Genomic DNA, 17,233 nt, shown 5'->3' with positions numbered 1-17,233 from the left:
TCAGACAAGATGGCCATACAGGGCACACAGGTTTAGCTAAGATGACACAAGCCTTTCCAGTGCAGTTCATTACTATCATTGTGAGTACCCAGACTCAGTGACTATTCAAAAACGGAATTCTTGGCATTCAGTGACCATTTTGGCCAAATGCGTCAAAGCCAGAGAGCATAAGGTTAAGAGCCAGTCAGACCCAGATTCAAGAGGTGGTTCCACCCAATGCAAGCTGGGTGACCTTGAGCAAGTCTGTGACCTCTCTGGTTTCCAGTTTCTTATCTGTAAAATGGGGACAACAACCACTGCTTCTCTGGGCTGTTGTGAGGACTCAAGGAGAGAGTGCACAGAAAGAGCACAGCATAGTGCCTGGCAAACAGCATGCCCTCAAATACAAATCTGTTGACTACATCTATTCTCTCCCTCGTCCCTGACTCAATTTTTTCTAAGTGGTAATGTATCTAGGAAAAAACTCCCATTTCCCAACCTCCCTTGGAGCTAAGGGTGATCATGTGACTTAGATGTAGCCAATAAGATGTTAAAAGATGTACACAGAAATTGCTGGGTGGGTCTTCCGGGAAAGTCTTTTTAAAAAGTCACACTTAGCTGACTTAGCTAACCCTTCCCTTCTTCCTGCCTGGAACTTAGACTCTATGTTGCATTGGAAGGTGACAAAAATAAGAATAAAAGCCACCTGCTTAAATCTGGGTAGAAAGTGAGAAAGAGCCCAGGTCCCTGATGGCACCAGGGAGCTATTACACCAGCCTAGACTAACTACCTCTGGATTCCCGTTATGTGAAACCCAACTTGATTTTGCCATCCTAAGTTAGGCCGTTCTGTCACTAGCCACCAAACACAATCCCTAACTGTTAGAAGGGGCTAAACATCATTAGCAGGGATTGGGTCCCTCCATTTTCAGCACATCACAGCAATGCTACTTGTCTGTTTAGAGCAAATTCTTGTTTCCTCCTGCAAGTGGGAAAAGCACTCACCTCAGTCTGGGGATACTTCTTTCTTATTCCTTTTCTTCACAAGAACTTGGAAGTTAACAGATCACACCAAGGACTAATTATTATTTTATTCTGCCTCTAAACCCTTTTATCTCACCTGGAAATAAGAACTAACATTTCCCTCTGTCTTAATGCTAAATACACGCACACACCACACACATTAAATCTCAAAGACTTGGGTGGGAAGAGGAATGACAGCTTATAGGGCCTTGGTTGGACTTTGGTCCAGGGGCAGATACAGCCATTCTGTCACAATTCCATTGGAGGATATCTCCCTACTCACCACACCTAAATGACCCAACCAGGAGCCCAAGAACAAGGGCCAGGCCACTGATATTCTTAGAGAGTTTAGTCTGAGCCAGGTCAGGTGGCAGAAGTCCTGCCCTGGATAAAGAAACCAGTGCAGCCTGTGTTGACTGATGCTAAGCCCTGAGCACTGACCCTGGTCTCAGGAGGGCAGTGGGCTCAAAGTCAGAACTGACCCTAGGCACTCTCCATAGACTTGTACAAAAGACTGAAGAGAAAGGGGCACAAAGTATGCTGGGAGCCTATGGCAGGCTTGCTCACTTAAATTCCTAACATTTGAGGAAGGAAATGGCTGGAGAGAAATGGCAGACAGGAGTCTGTTTCTTCTATCCCCCAGAGTTAACTAGGGCAGTCCCCCTGGGAGGGCAGGTTGGGGCAGATATCTGGCTCCCTCTCAGGCTCTGCTCTAAATTAACAATAGAGGGCCTGACAGCTCTGAAGACACACTCTCCAATTCTCCACACTGTCCCACCCTAAAGAAGAGCAAAGCTAAAGAAAAAAAAAGGCAACACCAGACTGCCAAGCTGGGATGCCTCTTGCCTCAAAGAGGTGGCTACTGGCAAAGTCCCTTGTGAAGTTTTAAGGATTGACAAACCAAAGGAAGTCTGGTTACTCTGGGTCCCCTCACTTTGTTCATTTCTGCCTAGAGAATCCTTCCTTCTTCTTTCTACTGAGGAAGTCATGCTCAACCATCACAGTTCAACCCAACCCAGTCTGGAGTTCTGGCCAAGTTCACTCACCTTCCATCTCCCTATGGCAGCCACAGTTTTGGGTCATTCATTTTTTTGTGGCTAATGCTTGGTTATTATTACCATATGCTGGTATGGTCCTCATATGTGCCAGGAATTAGAGATTAGACCACCCCTAATCCCTACAACAATCCTGCAAGGCCAGTACTGTCAAGCCCAGAGAGGCTGAGGGCAGTCAGTAAGTACCAGATTACCTACAATAAGTTTCTCTACTGAAGAATAGGAACAATGGCAGCAACAGTGATCACTGAGCACTAACTAAATGCAAACCCCTGAGCTAAGCAAATTAAATAGATTACCTCTTCTTCTCATTGTAAAGTCCTCCAAGGCTAGGGATATTATTATTCTCTCATTACAGGTAATAAAAGTGAAGCTGAAAGAGGTTAACCCACTTGCCTTGAATCATGCAACCAGTGACATACACAGGATTAAATCCCATCTGATCTGACCCCAAAGCCCTGCACCTGACTGAAAACGTGTCCACAAATTACTTCTGCTCAGGATCCAAGGGGCTTGTCCAATCTTAGGTGTTCCTGCTACACTTTACTCAAAGTGATCAGCGTTTGGAAAGCCAAATATTTAGTTCTCTGAAGAGGCTACAAACAGCCAGCAATGTATGGGCTATTTCTGAGCAGGCTGGTTCCCCACACACCAATCCCACAACAGTTGTCTGACTCCCCCCTGACATCCCAAATCTTTATTTGAACAATTTACAGGTAGAGTTTTTGTAACTTTTGTTCATCCATCCATCCTTCCACCCACCTGCCCAGCCAGTTAAACATGCGTGCACCCATTCATTAACGAACTGCTTACTATGTTCCATTTTCAAGAAGTTTACAGACTAGTAGGGGTGACAATGAAAAAGCATGCCTTGATCTTGCAGTTTGTGAGTTCAAGCCCTGCGTTGGGCTCTGTGCTGACAGCTCAGAGCCTGGAGCCTGCTTCAGATTCTGTGTTTCCTTCTCTCTCTGCCCCTCCCCTGCTCATGCTCTGTCTCTCTCTGTCTCAAAAATAAATAAAACATTTAAAAAAAAAAAAAGAAAAAGCATGCCAACATAGCTTGAACATGAAAGTCCTATGCAAAAGGAATGACACAGTTCTACAAACTGGGGTATCTAACACACTGAAGGGTCAAGGAATATTTAGGCTAAGGCTTGAAGTATGTGCTGAAGTTCTCCTAGTAACGGTGAGGACTGGAGAGGCAGATGAGCAAGGCCCAGATGGATCCTGGTGCCTCATGAGATGGACCTCCATCTCTCACCTGGATCCCATCACAGTCTACTCTCCCCCTCGCTCCCTTAGATTCAGCCACACTCCCTAGCTTTCTGTTTCCCCAACAAACCAAGCTCCTTCTTGCCACAAGGTGTTTGTAAGGGCCCATTCCTTCTGTTTTAAGCACTCCCCCTCAGTTTTGCATCCTTAACCTTCGTATATCAATCAGGCCTCACTTCCATATACTTCCCACAGAGGCCTTCCCTGACCATCCAAACAAAAGTGGCTACTCTCTGCCCCCTCGCCCCTCCCATCCCATCACCCTATTTTACTGCCTTCATGCATAGATCATGATAGAAAATTGTCTTGTTGTTTACCTGTTTATGGTCTATGTCCACCTCTCCTACCCAAGAATGCATGGGACTTTGCCTCTTTCTTTGAACACAGCATCTTTAACAGTATCTGCTGCACAGTATGCCCTCAATAAATACTTGTAGAATAAAAGACTAAATAGATGAATGCATGAGTACAAATGCACCCAATTCAAGAAGTTCAGTATGGCTGGGGCATAGAGAATGGGGAATGGTGAGACATGAGCCCAAAGGTGTAATAGGGACTAAACCCATACAGTGCTCAAATGCCCTAAGGAAAATGGTTTTTACTCCAAAGGTGATTAGACAATAAGTTCCTACAGTCCAAAGACAGGACTACCAGTTACACAGAGACCAGAGAAATTTGGAAACTGAGAAAAGAGATAAGTTGTCTTCTGATAGGCCCTCCTATTTGAGCTGCTTGTCAGTTTTGTGAGCTGTGAAAGCAAGCTGACCTCTTGCTTGCTTAGTGTTTTAGCTTATTGGAGAGGACAAGACATTCTTAGACAAGAGACAAAAAGCAGTCCAATGGCAGAGTTGGGAAGACAGATTTCAAGGAGGCTGTAGGGAATCAAAAATCAGTCCAAAGTCTGGCAAGTGGGAGAACATGGAAATGGAGGGAAGAAATTATGAACAGAAGGAGATAGAGAGCAGGATTTGGCAGCACTGCTTGGTGCCCCTTATAGTGTATGGGATGGGATCTTAAGAACACGTGAATGATTGGGCGCCTGGGTGGCTCAGCCGGTTAAGCATCCAACTTCGGCTCAGGTCATGATCTCATGGTTTGTGAGTTTGAGCCCCGCGTCAGGCTCTGTGCTGTCAGTTGAGCCTGAAGCTTGCTTTGGATCCTACACCTCCCTCTCTCTCTGCCCCTCCCCCATTCACGCTCTGTCTCTCAAAAAATGAATAAACGTTAAAAAAAAACAAAACAGAATACATGAATGAATTTCTATCAAAGATCTCTGAAGCCTGTGTAGGAAACAAAAGAATAAAGAAAGGAGTTGAAGCGAGGGTGCTCAACTCTGCTCCTGGGTCAGAGTAATGATGTAGGAAGAGGCTGGAGGAGGAAGGAGGTGAGAGGCAGGTGGAGGGATGGTGCTGCAGAAGCCTGAGCAGAGCAGAACCACAGTGACCCTGCTAGGGGATGAGCACATCCTGACAAGGAAGAGTGCATTTTGCTCACAGAAGACTCATCATCAATGTGATCCAGGGGATGGTCGATGAAACTGGGGTGGTTGTAAAGAAAAAAGGGCCAATGACATTGTCAAACCAAACCCTATGGAAGGTAGCATACCCAATACAAAGTATCTTAGGCATCCTATTAAGTAAGCACGTTATACATTCATTTATTTAACTTAACACTTGTAATAGCCCTATGAACTGAGGTTTATTTTTTTTCAATATATGAAATTTATTGTCAAATTGGTTTCCATACAACACTCAGTGCTCATCCCAAAAGGTGCCCTCCTCAATACCCACCACCCATTGAACTGAGGTTTAAAAAGCATTCCCAGGGCACCTGGGTGGCTCAGTCAATTAAGTGTCTGACTTCAGCTCAGGTCATGATCTCATGTTCTGTGGGTTCGAGCCCCACATCAAACTCTGTGCTGACAGCTTGGAGCCTGTTTTAGATTCTGTCTCTCTCTCTGTCCCTCCCCCACTTGTGCTCTGTCTCTCAAAAATAAATGTTAAGAAAAAGTTTAAAAAGCATTCTCAATCTGTACAAGTGACACAGCTAGAAAGTAGTAGAGATGGGACTTGAACCCATGTCTATCTGACTTCAGACACTAAGCTCTGGGAGGAGAACATAAGGTAAAAGAAACCAATACAGTAGGAAGTGAGGGGGTGAATCAATCAGCTGGCCTGGACATTAGCTGCTTGCACCACCTTTGTCCCATTCCAATGGGTCATTTCTCCTTCCACTGCCCATAGCCCTAACATTTCTTGGGCATCCACCCTTACCTTGCCCGCAGTCCCTGTGGCCTGGTTCTCAGAAGTGAAGATTGTATCCTGGATTGGTGCCAATCAGCATGTATATTCCCTGTCCACAGTACATGATTTAAGGTTCAAATATTATCTAACCCTGTCTAATCAGAATGCCTCTCTCTGGACAAGAGTTTCTGGACAAGACTCTGGCTCTTTTCTGCTGGACTTTCTTCAGCCAGACGACAGGAGTCCAGGGCTACTGCAGCTATTTTGCCACAAGATCTTTCTTAGATCTGCCAGGAACCTCCACATGGAGCTGAAGAATGAATCCAACCCAAGGGTGGCCAGACCCCAGAGCCTGAGAGAATGACTTGTAATGATACTGTCTGAGCCTTGAACCCAGCGTTTCTAAAGCTAGATCTATCCTGAACTTTTCAGTGAAGCAACCAACGAATTCCTCCCTTTCTAAGGTAAATTTGTCTGCATTTTCTGCTGCCTGCAATCAGGAGTCCTACTATACCACATATGTAAGCATCTGCCTATATGGATAATGACAGAAGCATCTGATGAGAATCAAGTTGGGGAGAGACCAAGACCCTTACGCGACCACCGGGGCCCCTCACTTAACACAGATGGAGATTTTCCAATGCAGATCACAAAACTGAAGGAAAGGGAAGATTAAGTACTGCCTAATGAATAATTCTAACTAACCAAATGTCTGAACATCTTATTCTGGGGAAAGAACATTTAGTGAGTCTGGATTTGCTTAGCTGATAATCTCTCAGAAAGTTAAGAGGAAATATTATTCTGCCTTTATTCTGACTCAGAAGGTAGGACAAATTTTTTGGCTTGTTTTGTTTTTTAAGGAAGGAAACTTAGGCAAACATGATTATGGGATTTTAAGAGTTTATCAAGAGAATAAGAAAAATGTTACAAGTTCAGAGAAAAACTAGGGACAATACAATGACCTGAGACTCTAAAAGGGAAGGAAGGCAGCCCAACAGATAAAGGATGGAGCCCCTCACAAACCAGAATCTGATAGTTAATTATAAAATCTTTAAGTAGGAAAAAGTTAAAAAAAAAAAAAAAAGGCCAAATCTCAGGTAGCAAATTAATCCTGAATGGTTCAAGCAAGACATCACTTTTCAATCACAATACTTCTTCCTGTTAAACTTGGTTTCATTCTCAGGTTATCTTTGACCCAGTGCCCTAGTCAGTCTTGATGAACTGAACAAAGATGGAACACAAGAAAGAACTCATTTGCCATTGATGGTCTAAAGAAGCCAGTACAGGGGTGCCTGGGTGGCTCAGTCAGCTAAACGTTTGACTTCAGCTCAGGTCATGATCACAGAGTTCGTGCGTTCGACCCCTGCCATCAGGCTCTGTGCTAACAGCTAAGAGCCTGGAGCCTGCTTCAGATTCTGCGTCTTTCTCTTTATACCCCTCACCCCCCTCAAAAATAAACATTAAAAAAAATTTTTTTAATAATAAAGAAGCCAGTATAACAACACAGGCATCTCTCAGAGCTCAAGTTATAAAAGGACATGCACAAGAAATGGAAGCTGGCGCACAAAAATCAAGCACAGATCTATAGTGGAATGGGCCCACAGGAATGATGGCAAAAAGGGCAGAGTCTGGAAGGAGCTGAAGATGGTTTATTTAAAGCAAAACAAAAACAAACTTTTTCTTTTTCTTAAAATTAAAATGAGGGGCACTTGGGTGGCTCAGTCATTTAAGTGTCTAACTCTTGATTTCGAGTCAGGTCATGATCTCACAGTTATAAGATCAAGCTGCACATCAGGCTCTGTGGTGGGCGTGAACCCTGCTCAAGATTCTCTCTCTCCTGGAATCACAATTCTGGACTTAAAGACATATTACAAAGCTATAATCATCAACACAGTATGGTACTGTCACCAAAAAAGACACTTAGATCAATGGAACAGAATAGAGAACCCAGAAATGGACCCACAAATGCATAGCCAACTAATCTCTGACAAAGCAGGGAAGAATATCCAATGGAATAGAGTCCCTTCAGCAAGTGGTGCTGGGAAAACTGTACAGCGACATGTAGAAAAATTAACCTGGACCACTTTCTTACACCATACACAAAAACAAACTCAAAAGGTATGAAAGACCTAAACATAAGATAGGAAGCTATCAAAATCCTAGAGGAAAAATCAGGCAACAACCTCTTTGACCTTGGCCGCAGCAACTTCTTACTCAACATGTCTCCAGAGGTAAGGGAAACAAAAGCAAAAATGAACTATTGGGACCTCATCAAGATAAAAAGCTTCTGCACAGCAAAGGAAACAATCAGCAAAACTCAAAGGCAACCAACAGAATGGGAGAAGATATTTACAAACAACATATCAATAAAGGGTTAGTATCCAAAATCTATAAAGAACTTATCAAACTCAGCACCCAAAAAACAAATAATCCAGTGAAGAAATGGGCAGAAGACATGAACAGACACTTTTCCAAAGAAGACATCTAGATGGCTAACAGACACATAAGAAGATGCTCAACATCTCACTCATCATCAGGGAAATACAAATCAAAACCACAATGAAATACCACCTCACACCAGTCAGAATGGCTACAATTAACAACTCAGGCAACGACAGATGTTGGCAAGGATGCAGAGAAAGAGGAACCCTTTTGCATGCCAGTGGGAATGCAACTTGGTGCATTCACTCTGGAAAACAGTATGGAGGTTCCTCAAAATATTAAAAGTATAATTACCCTCAACCCAGCAATTGGACTACTAGGTATTTATCCAAAGGTGCTGTTTTGAAGGGGCCCATGCACCCCAATGTTTATAGCAACACTACCAACAATAGCCAAAGTATGGAAAGAGCCCAAATGTCCATCAACAGATGAATGGATAAAGATGTGGTTTATATATGCAATGGAGTATTACTCGGCAATCAAAAAGAATGAAATCTTGCCATCTGCAACAACATGGATGGAACTAGAGTGTGTTATGCTAAGTGAAATTAGAGAAAGATAAATATATGACTTCACTCATATGTGGAATTTAAGATACAAAACAGATGAACATAAGAGAAGGGAAGCAAAAATAATATAAAAACAGGAAGGGGGACAAAACATAAGAGACTCTTAAATACAGAGAACAAACTGAGAGTTGCTGCAGGGATTGTGGGTGGGGGGATGGCTAAATGGGCAAGGGGCATTAAGGAAGACACTTGTTGGGATGAGCACTGGGTGTTATATGTAGGGGATGAATCACTGGATTCTACTCCTGAAATCATTATTGCACTATATGCTAACTTGGATGTAAATTTTAAAAATAAATAAATAAATAAATGGGATCATACAAAAAAAAAAAAAGAATTAAAATGAAGAAGGGGAGGGCTTTAAAACAATATGATTAGATGTAAGTATCTCTGCCTGGGGCAGATGATGTAGTATAAATAAAGGCAAATTCTTTAACTTCTAGATTGAGTTCCATAACTTCATCAAGAAGAATGATCTTCATGAAAAAGAAAACAACCTTAGTTAAAAGAGACTAAAAGTCCAAGATGGAGAAGAAGATGGGAAAGTCCCAGCCATCAGGACCCCAGGGCCTCAGGGAACTCAGAAACAGGCTCAGGAAATCTCTCAGGTGATGTCTGAGAAATCAAAGAGAACAGGAAAAAGGCCAGAATATTAAAGACTGGCAAACAGCATCCTGTTCCGTTAACCACAAGAGTGGACAGCCTGCAAGCAACCTCTGCAAGGGACTAAACCACATCCTAACCTGAGGAGATCTCACAGCACACAGGGAAGGAAGCACCGAGAGAAGGCAAACAACTCAGCAGAAAAATGGGCAGAGGAAAGGTAGAGGCAGTTCAGTGGAGGGGAAATACAAGTAGCCAAAAAACAGAAAAGATCCCCAGCATCGTGGAGACATACACTGAAATACTATTTAACTACACAGCAGCTCAGCAAAATATTTTAAATCTTGATAATATCAACTACTGGCAAAGATGTGGGTAGTGGACTATACAGCTTCCTTTAAACTGCATCTTGGTGTATCAATTAAAATTAAAAATACATTGTATTTTGACCCAGCAATTTGAAAGACTCACACATGCAGACGCTTGTAGAAGGTTTTTCATTGCAGGCCTATTTATAATAGTAAAAGATGAGAAAAAATAAACCATTAAGGTTTGGAGCATTATGGTCTTATAAAACACCATATACAACAGTCCAAAGTAAAGCTGATCCACATACACTGATAAAGATTTTCAAGATGTTATCATTCGTGCTTTAAAAAAACACAAAAGAAACACATATTTCTTTAAGTGCACATATGTATATAAATGAATTTAAGTGAAGTTAAAAAGGATGCCCATTAACTTGATAACAGAGATTACCCTAGGAAGGTGATTAAGGATATTTTGTCTTTACTCTTTGCATTTTTTTTAATAAAAATTTCATTTATTGTATTTTATTTAAAAGGTGTGTATATACATACATATATGTATATGTATATACATACATACATACATACATTTTTTTTTAAGGATGAAAAACAAAAACTAAGAAACAGCATTAGGAACCAGCATGTGCACTAGGAATAAGACGTAGCAAAGAAACACCAATGTTGGGGCACCTGAGTGGCTCAGTTGGTTAAGCATCTGACTCCTGGTTTCGGCTCAGGTCATGATCTCACAGTTCTTGAGTTCAAGCCCCGCACTGGGCTTCATGCTGACAGTGCAGAGCCTACTTAGGATTCTGTGTCTCCCTTCCTCTCTGCCCCTCCCCTACTCGCTCTGTCTCTCTCTCAAAATAAATAAATAAAACTTAAGGAAAAAAAAAACTGGAAAAAACTAAAAAGAAATACCGATGTCACTCTAAACAGAGTGCCCACAGGCTAATGGCAGATGCTTTCACATCATCATCATGGACACAATAGACAAATGCAGGCTGCATGACAATCCTAGGAGGTAGAGTCAGATTTGACTGAACACCTGCAGTTACTGATTCAGGGTCTATGTGGGAACTTCCAGCATAGTCATTCTTCCTGTCCTATCTAACACATTCATTCATTCTTTCACTCGCTTATTCACTCAACAGACATTTAACGGCTTACTCTGTGTCAAGTGTGCAGAAGATACAAAGACAATCCCTCCCTGAAGTCTAGGATACTGAGAAGTATACAGAAGGTGGGGAAAAAAAAACAAAACAAAACAGCGTGGGAAATGCTTGACTGAGGTATTATGGAAGCTTCAAGAGTAGGGCCAGAGGCGCCTGGGTGGCTTAGTCGGTTGGGCGGCTGACTTCGGCTCAGGTCATGATCTCGTGGTCCGTGAGTTCGAGCCCCGCGTCAGGCTCTGTGCTGACAGCTCAGAGCCTGGTGCCTGTTTCGGATTCTGTGTCTCCCTCTCTCTGACCCTCCCCCATTCATGCTCTGTCTCTCTCTCTATCTCAAAAATAAATAAACGTTAAAAAAAAAAAATTGGGGGCGCCTGGGTGGCGCAGTCGGTTAAGCGTCCGACTTCAGCTAGGTCACGATCTCGCGGTCCGTGAGTTCGAGCCCCGCATCAGGCTCTGGGCTGATGGCTCAGAGTCTGGAGCCTGTTTCCGATTCTGTGTCTCCCTCTCTCTCTGCCCCTCCCCCGTTCATGCTCTGTCTCTCTCTGTCCCCAAAATAAATAACGTTGAAAAAAAAAAAAAATTAAAAAAAAAAAAAAAAAAAAGAGTAGGGCCAGACCCCAGGCTGGCCCCTTGAAGGAGGTCACACTACACCCTCTGTTTGCTTCAAGAAAGACGACATGAAGCTAGGAAGTACCACTAATACCAAAAGTCACATACACGTGAGTTGGAAAAGGTTGACAAGCTATAACACACCATGTGAAATCCATTTACAGTCACTGAAAAAATCCCACCTTTAGGTTGCCGGAGAATAACCTTTTGTTTTGAGGCCTCACTGAAAGACCATACTCAAAGAGGCCTCTGAACACAGCAACGTGTTCAGATAGTGGAAAATGGGGGGCACATGAGTGGCTCAGTTGGCTAAGCATCCAACTTCAGCTGAGGTCATGATCTCGCAGTTTGTGAGTTTGAGCCCCACATTGGGATCTGTGCTGTCAGCATGGAGCCCATTTCAGACCCTTTCATTCCCTCTCTCTGCCCTTCCACTGCTCATATTCTTTCTCAAAAATAAACAAACATTAAAAAAGAAAAAAAGAAAAAAAATGGGCCCATGTCAGATGAGGACTTGCTAAAGGCACATCCTGACTTTTCTAGGGTTACCTTATTTCTCTGAGCCCCTGACTCCACTCCACTGCTTTCTCTCAGGGAATCACCCACAGCCAAAAGACTCAGGAATTTCAAGATCCCTGATTGTACCCTTGGTTTGTCCACTTGAGGAAAGGGGTGACTGGACAATAGCTTCCCAGCTAGCCTCAGCAACATGGTGGTCACTCTTTGGCACATTTTCAGTTTGTAAGGTCTTTCTTGTCTGTCTCTCCCTTTCCCAATCTGGTGCCTCAAGGCTGTCCATCTCACCACACATCAGAGAAGGAAAAATGAGAAATACACACACACCAGGTTCCAAGGCTCCATATCCCAAGCAGTCACTTCCCGCCCCCAGGCCTTGGCATTTCTCTGCTCAACAAAGAGAGGTCCAGATAACTTCTGCGAGACCTTACCATGTATGCATTATCTTTCCAACAGAATTCATTGTTAAATAGGACTTCAAAGAAAGGGCAGGGCTTAATACAAGTGAATGAATAGTGGAATTTGGGGCACCTAAGAGTTCTTATCTGGATCCCCATCCTAGTGTGAGAAGTGCTCTGACAGGGACCCTCCACTGGGACTGACCTCTTTAGTGATGATCGAGACAGCACCTGTGCAGCCTGGTTCATGGCCCGGACCCAAGCGTTCATGTCCTCCTGGGTGTCGGCACTGAAGTAGTAGGTCCTCATGCCTGACTGCTCGGCCTGAGAACCCCCTGTGGAGCTATTATAGATGAGTGCTCGCATCCCCGTGTGCACAGCCTGTAAACATGAGGCAGAAACAAAGGTCAGAGAGGTCAGTGCACATTTCACTTCTGGGAGCAAAAACAAGAAGACACTCTGGCCATGTTCTTCCCTCTTCCATATTAAAAGCCCAAGTACCACCCAGCTTGTTCCCACACCTAGAAAACATCACAGCTGGATTCCCCTTTCCTGGTACAGTCAGACCCAGTGATAGCTGTGTCTAGTCCCCATGGTCAAAGCCAGGCAGCTGCACCTATTCCTACTTATCTTACTCCTGCTTAGGGAGGGCCACACAGTCAAGGCTTGTGTGAGAAAGAGCTTTTCAAAACCCTCATTCTGTAGAAGCAGACTCTCTGGAATCCTTGTCTTGGCTCTTCTGAAGCACGCAATTACTGGAATTGAGCCAAAAATTAGCAATAACAGCAAGTGGCTTGGTGCAGATATTCACTGTGCCTCACCACTCAGGCATGACATGTGATGAGTGCCCATCAACGCTGCTGCTCTTCTGGCTCTCCAGAGAGGCACTACAAAGTTTGACAGAGCTAACATTTGACTGAAAATCCTTGCATACCTACTATGTGCTAGGAAGCCTCAAAGTGCTTTCACATGTATCCTTGCAAAGAGTCCGTGAAGAGGTAATGGAAATGATCACTGAAAAGTAACCAGGATGGGTACAAACAAGAGGAAACACCAGTTTCTCCCCACTGTGTTCTGATAAGTAGGGGCCTGTCTTAAAGTTGTAATGAAAAACCTCATCAAATCTACATAGGAAGATGGTATAAAAAGGAAGACCAAAAAAAAAAAAAAAAAAATAGAGGAAGATCGGCAAATCTGATCAGTGCCTGTTATGTGTCTCCTGGTTACTTCCAGGACTTTAATCTCATTTTAATTCCAATAGCTCTGAGAGGTAGTGACAGAATTTGTATTTTATAAATGTGGCAGATGAAGGTCTGAGATGTTAAGTAACTTTCCCAGATCTCCATGCCCAGTAATGGATTCCTCAGAGTATTTAATATTACCTAGCATCATTTATTTTATACACTAGTTTGTTTATCATCTGTCTCTTCCCTCCAGAATATAAACTCCATTACAGCAAGGACTTTGTCACTACGGTATCCCCAGGAACAGTGCCTGGCACCTAGTAGATACTTAATAATTGTTTGTGGAATAAACGAAGAGTTGGAACCAGGATTTGTACATAAGTCTATCTGACTCCAAGCCCAAGCTTCTCTATATAATGCTCCTAGGTCCTGCCCAGATATTAGCATGATTACACAGATCACTGGTCCAAAAATGTGGATCCAGAAAGAAAGGCAGACCCCATGAAAGGATAAGCCAGAGAAAACAAAATGAAAGAACCAATTAGGAGCTGAAAAATGACATGCTTCTAGAACCACTAATGGTCACAGATGAAAACTCTCTGATAAACTGTCGACATTTGCTTCTGTGACCCACCCTAACATCTAGGTCCAAAATGCATATTAATTATGGATCTGCTACTAATATTGACATACTTGAATCTATCCAGCTAGTTCCAAGAGAGTACAGGCAAACTTAACCTGTAGGTAAGGGTCCCTACAGTGACCAAAGCAAACCTGATTTCCTTCCTTGCATGTTTAAGGGATTATCCACTGTCCCAGATTCCTCCTGTTTTAGCAGGTGGACATGTGGCAGTGAGAACAGAATGAGAAGGAACTTGTTGTGTCTGTCAATCAGCAGAAATTCTTGGAAAAGCTCCCCCATGCAATGACCCCACAAGATCTCTGATACCTCCTCCCAGACTTTCTGCCCAGTCACAGGTGGGACAGGCACCCACCCCACCAGACACAAGGCCACTCACAAGCATAGCTAGCCCTCAAGGGTATGATAGATAGAGCATGTTCCTGCTATACTAGTGTTTGTGGAGCCAGCCTTGTCTAGGAAATCAACACGGGACACCCTTCAAACAGGGGGACTTGGCGTGTGTGTTCACAAATGGACCTTGGGAGTTAGATCCAGCATTACAGAGGAGCTAACATGATCACAAACAACCTCAGTCACTAATCAAACTGCCAATATGTGCTGTATCCAGCTGCCCTTGGTTTTTTTTTTTTTTTTAATTTTTTTTTTCAACGTTTATTTATTTTTGGGACAGAGAAAGACAGAGCATGAACGGGGGAGGGGCAGAGAGAGAGGGAGACACAGAATCAGAAACAGGCTCCAGGCTCTGAGCCATCAGCCCAGAGCCTGACGCAGGGCTCGAACTCACGGACCGCAAGATCGTGACCTGGCTGAAGTCGGAGGCTCAACCGACTGCGCCACCCAGGCGCCCCTGCTGCCCTTGGTTCTAACCAACAGGTTCTTAGCCACATTCTGCCTGTGATTGGGCATAAACGATGTATTTACTGCAAAAGTGAGAAGTGCAGGGAGTTGGCCATGTGACCCAAGTCCAAAGTGCCCTGAGCCAGAGGAAGATGCCAAAACCAAGATGATGAGAAGCCTCCTCACCCCTTCCTAGTCTTATCTCAAAGATGTTCCCTTCCCCTCTGCTCTTCACTTTCCAAACAACAGTCCTATTAGGCAACTTTGCATGACCGAATGGAAAACTTCAGGCTATAGCTAAAGGAAATAGAGATGTATACAAGGACGATTTTACCTCAAAAACTTAATCCCCCTGGGATAGGACTGTTCTCCTGGCCCTTAGGACCTTGGTCTTGATCCGGCACTAGAGATAAAAGCTAGAATGCTCACACTCCAAGCCCCCAGCATCAGCCTTTAGAACATAGAGGCCTAGGTGAGGAAATGTAGGAGCACTCCAAAGGCCAGGGCCCATCAACTGACTCATTCTCTAACTCATTCATTCAACAATAATTTATCATTGATTATTTATGTGAATGGTACTGTACCAGAAATTGAAGCAACAGCCTTAATCAACGTCAAGATAGTTTACAATCACATAAGAAGAGAAAGACTACGGACAAATAACTACAATTGTTATAAGCATCGTCAAGAAGTTCAGGATGCTATGAGAGAGGACATCAGGGGAACCTGGCCTGACCTGGAGAAGGAATTACCTATGGAAGTGACATTTAAGCTTCCTTCTACATAGAGGGCAGATATGTTAGTAAAAGTAGCACAGTGGGATGTGTGGGACCCCAAGACCGACAAGAGTATGATATATTCAAGGATGAGGCCGGCATGCCTGGCACAGAGAAAAGGAGAGAGCAGGATGAAATGAGGCCACTGGAGCTGGCAGGGCCAGGTGACGGGGGCCACGTAGTCACGTTAGGGTTTTGTCTCATTTTCTAGAACAAGGAGAAGCAATTAAAGAGTTCGAGCTGGGGAGTGGCAAGATCAGATTTTTGTCTGGAAAAACCACTCTGGCTGCAGTCTGAAGAGGTCAGAGTTGAGCTGGGGCAGATGAGGGGATAGGGGGCAGGACACCACTACAGAAGTATAGGTGAGAGATGGTGGTGGGGGCTGAGAAGGAGAGGAGCACCCAGTGTCTGGACAAAACTAGCAGGTAATATCGGCAGGACCTGGTGATGAACTGGACAGGAGAGCTGAGAACCGCAACTGTCAAGGATAAGACTGTCAGGTTTCTGACTTACGCAGACTGTGGTGCACATTTATTGACATTAAGAAGGAACTCCTGGTGCCCAACCTTTGGGCTATGAGCAACACAGTGAACTGGGTAAGAGCTCAGGCCCTGGAGTTAGCCTGATGTGCCTGGTGGGCCTGGCTTCTTACCCCAGAGCAACCTTGGGCAAGCTGCTCAATCTCTCCAGGCCTCCATTTCCTCATCTTTAAAATGAGTGGGTGATGATGGTACTTACCTTTTAAGGCTGTGTGAGCACTAAATGAGATAATGCACATATGGAACTTACAGCACAGCCTACCATTTTTAAGGCTCAAAAGATGTTAATTGATGTTATTATAGGACTAGTCACTTGAGTAATCTAAGGTGACTGACTGAATGAATTTTCTAGAAACTTTGAAAGACCCTTTTCTGCCCTCTCTAACTCTGCCCTCAGGTCAAGATCTCGCAGTTCACCAGTTGGAGCCCCGTGTCAGGCTCTGGGCTGACAGCTCAGACAAAGCCTGGAGCCTGCTTCGGATTCTGTGTCTCCCTCCCTCTCTGCCCCTCCCCTGCTCGCTCATTCATTCATTCATTCCCTCTCTCTCTCTCTCTCTCTCTCTCTCTCTCACAGAAATAAACATTTAAAAAAATTAGAATATAAAGCTCCACGAAGGCAAGGACTTTGTCCTTCTCATTGTTCTATCCCTAGCATCTATATCCTACCAGGTAGAACAGTGGAGTTCAGTGAAAGTTGGGTGAATATAAATAAGTGAAAAACCACATCTTGGCTGGCCTTTAGCCAGAATCTAAAGCGGGGGTCTTAATCTTTTGGGGGGCATGAACCCTTTGGACAGTTTCATAAATCCTAAGAACCCTTCTCAGAATGTTTCTAAGTATTCAAGTAAAACAAATATGCTATACTGAAATACAGTTACCAAAATTTTCTTAAATGTGGTATAGTGATATAGGTGCTTTTTTAATAATTCATTATATAAGAAATGTAGTAATAATTATTGTCATTTCAAAGTGGCAATGAGCATAATGCTATTTCAAGATATTTACAACAGTTGTAATGTGATATGAAGATCTCTCTGGGTTACTAGGGTAACCAAGGCACAGA

General features: G+C 43.6%; 1 protein-coding gene across 12 annotated transcripts in view; it reads right to left on the bottom strand.

The window, feature by feature from the left end:
• Positions 1-17,233, bottom strand: part of PLEKHA7 (pleckstrin homology domain containing A7) — a 220,065-nt gene that overhangs the window by 52,898 nt on the left and 149,934 nt on the right. For all 12 annotated transcript variants that reach the window (XR_015240972.1, XM_086677863.1, XM_086677865.1 and 9 more), the window contains one exon: positions 12,397-12,572. Coding sequence is in view for 11 of the 12 variants with exons in the window: in XM_086677863.1 (XP_086533989.1) it covers positions 12,397-12,572 (176 nt within the window). In the remaining variant the exon portion in view is untranslated. The remainder of the gene's footprint in view (positions 1-12,396; positions 12,573-17,233) is intronic.

This window comes from Puma concolor, chromosome D1, assembly GCF_028749965.1.
Source record: "Puma concolor isolate L17-30 chromosome D1, mPumCon1.1.hap2, whole genome shotgun sequence".
In the NCBI taxonomy this organism is placed as follows: Eukaryota; Metazoa; Chordata; class Mammalia; order Carnivora; family Felidae; genus Puma; species Puma concolor.
Note: the sequence above shows the minus strand (reverse complement) of the source record. Positions and strands in the feature narration are given on the sequence as shown.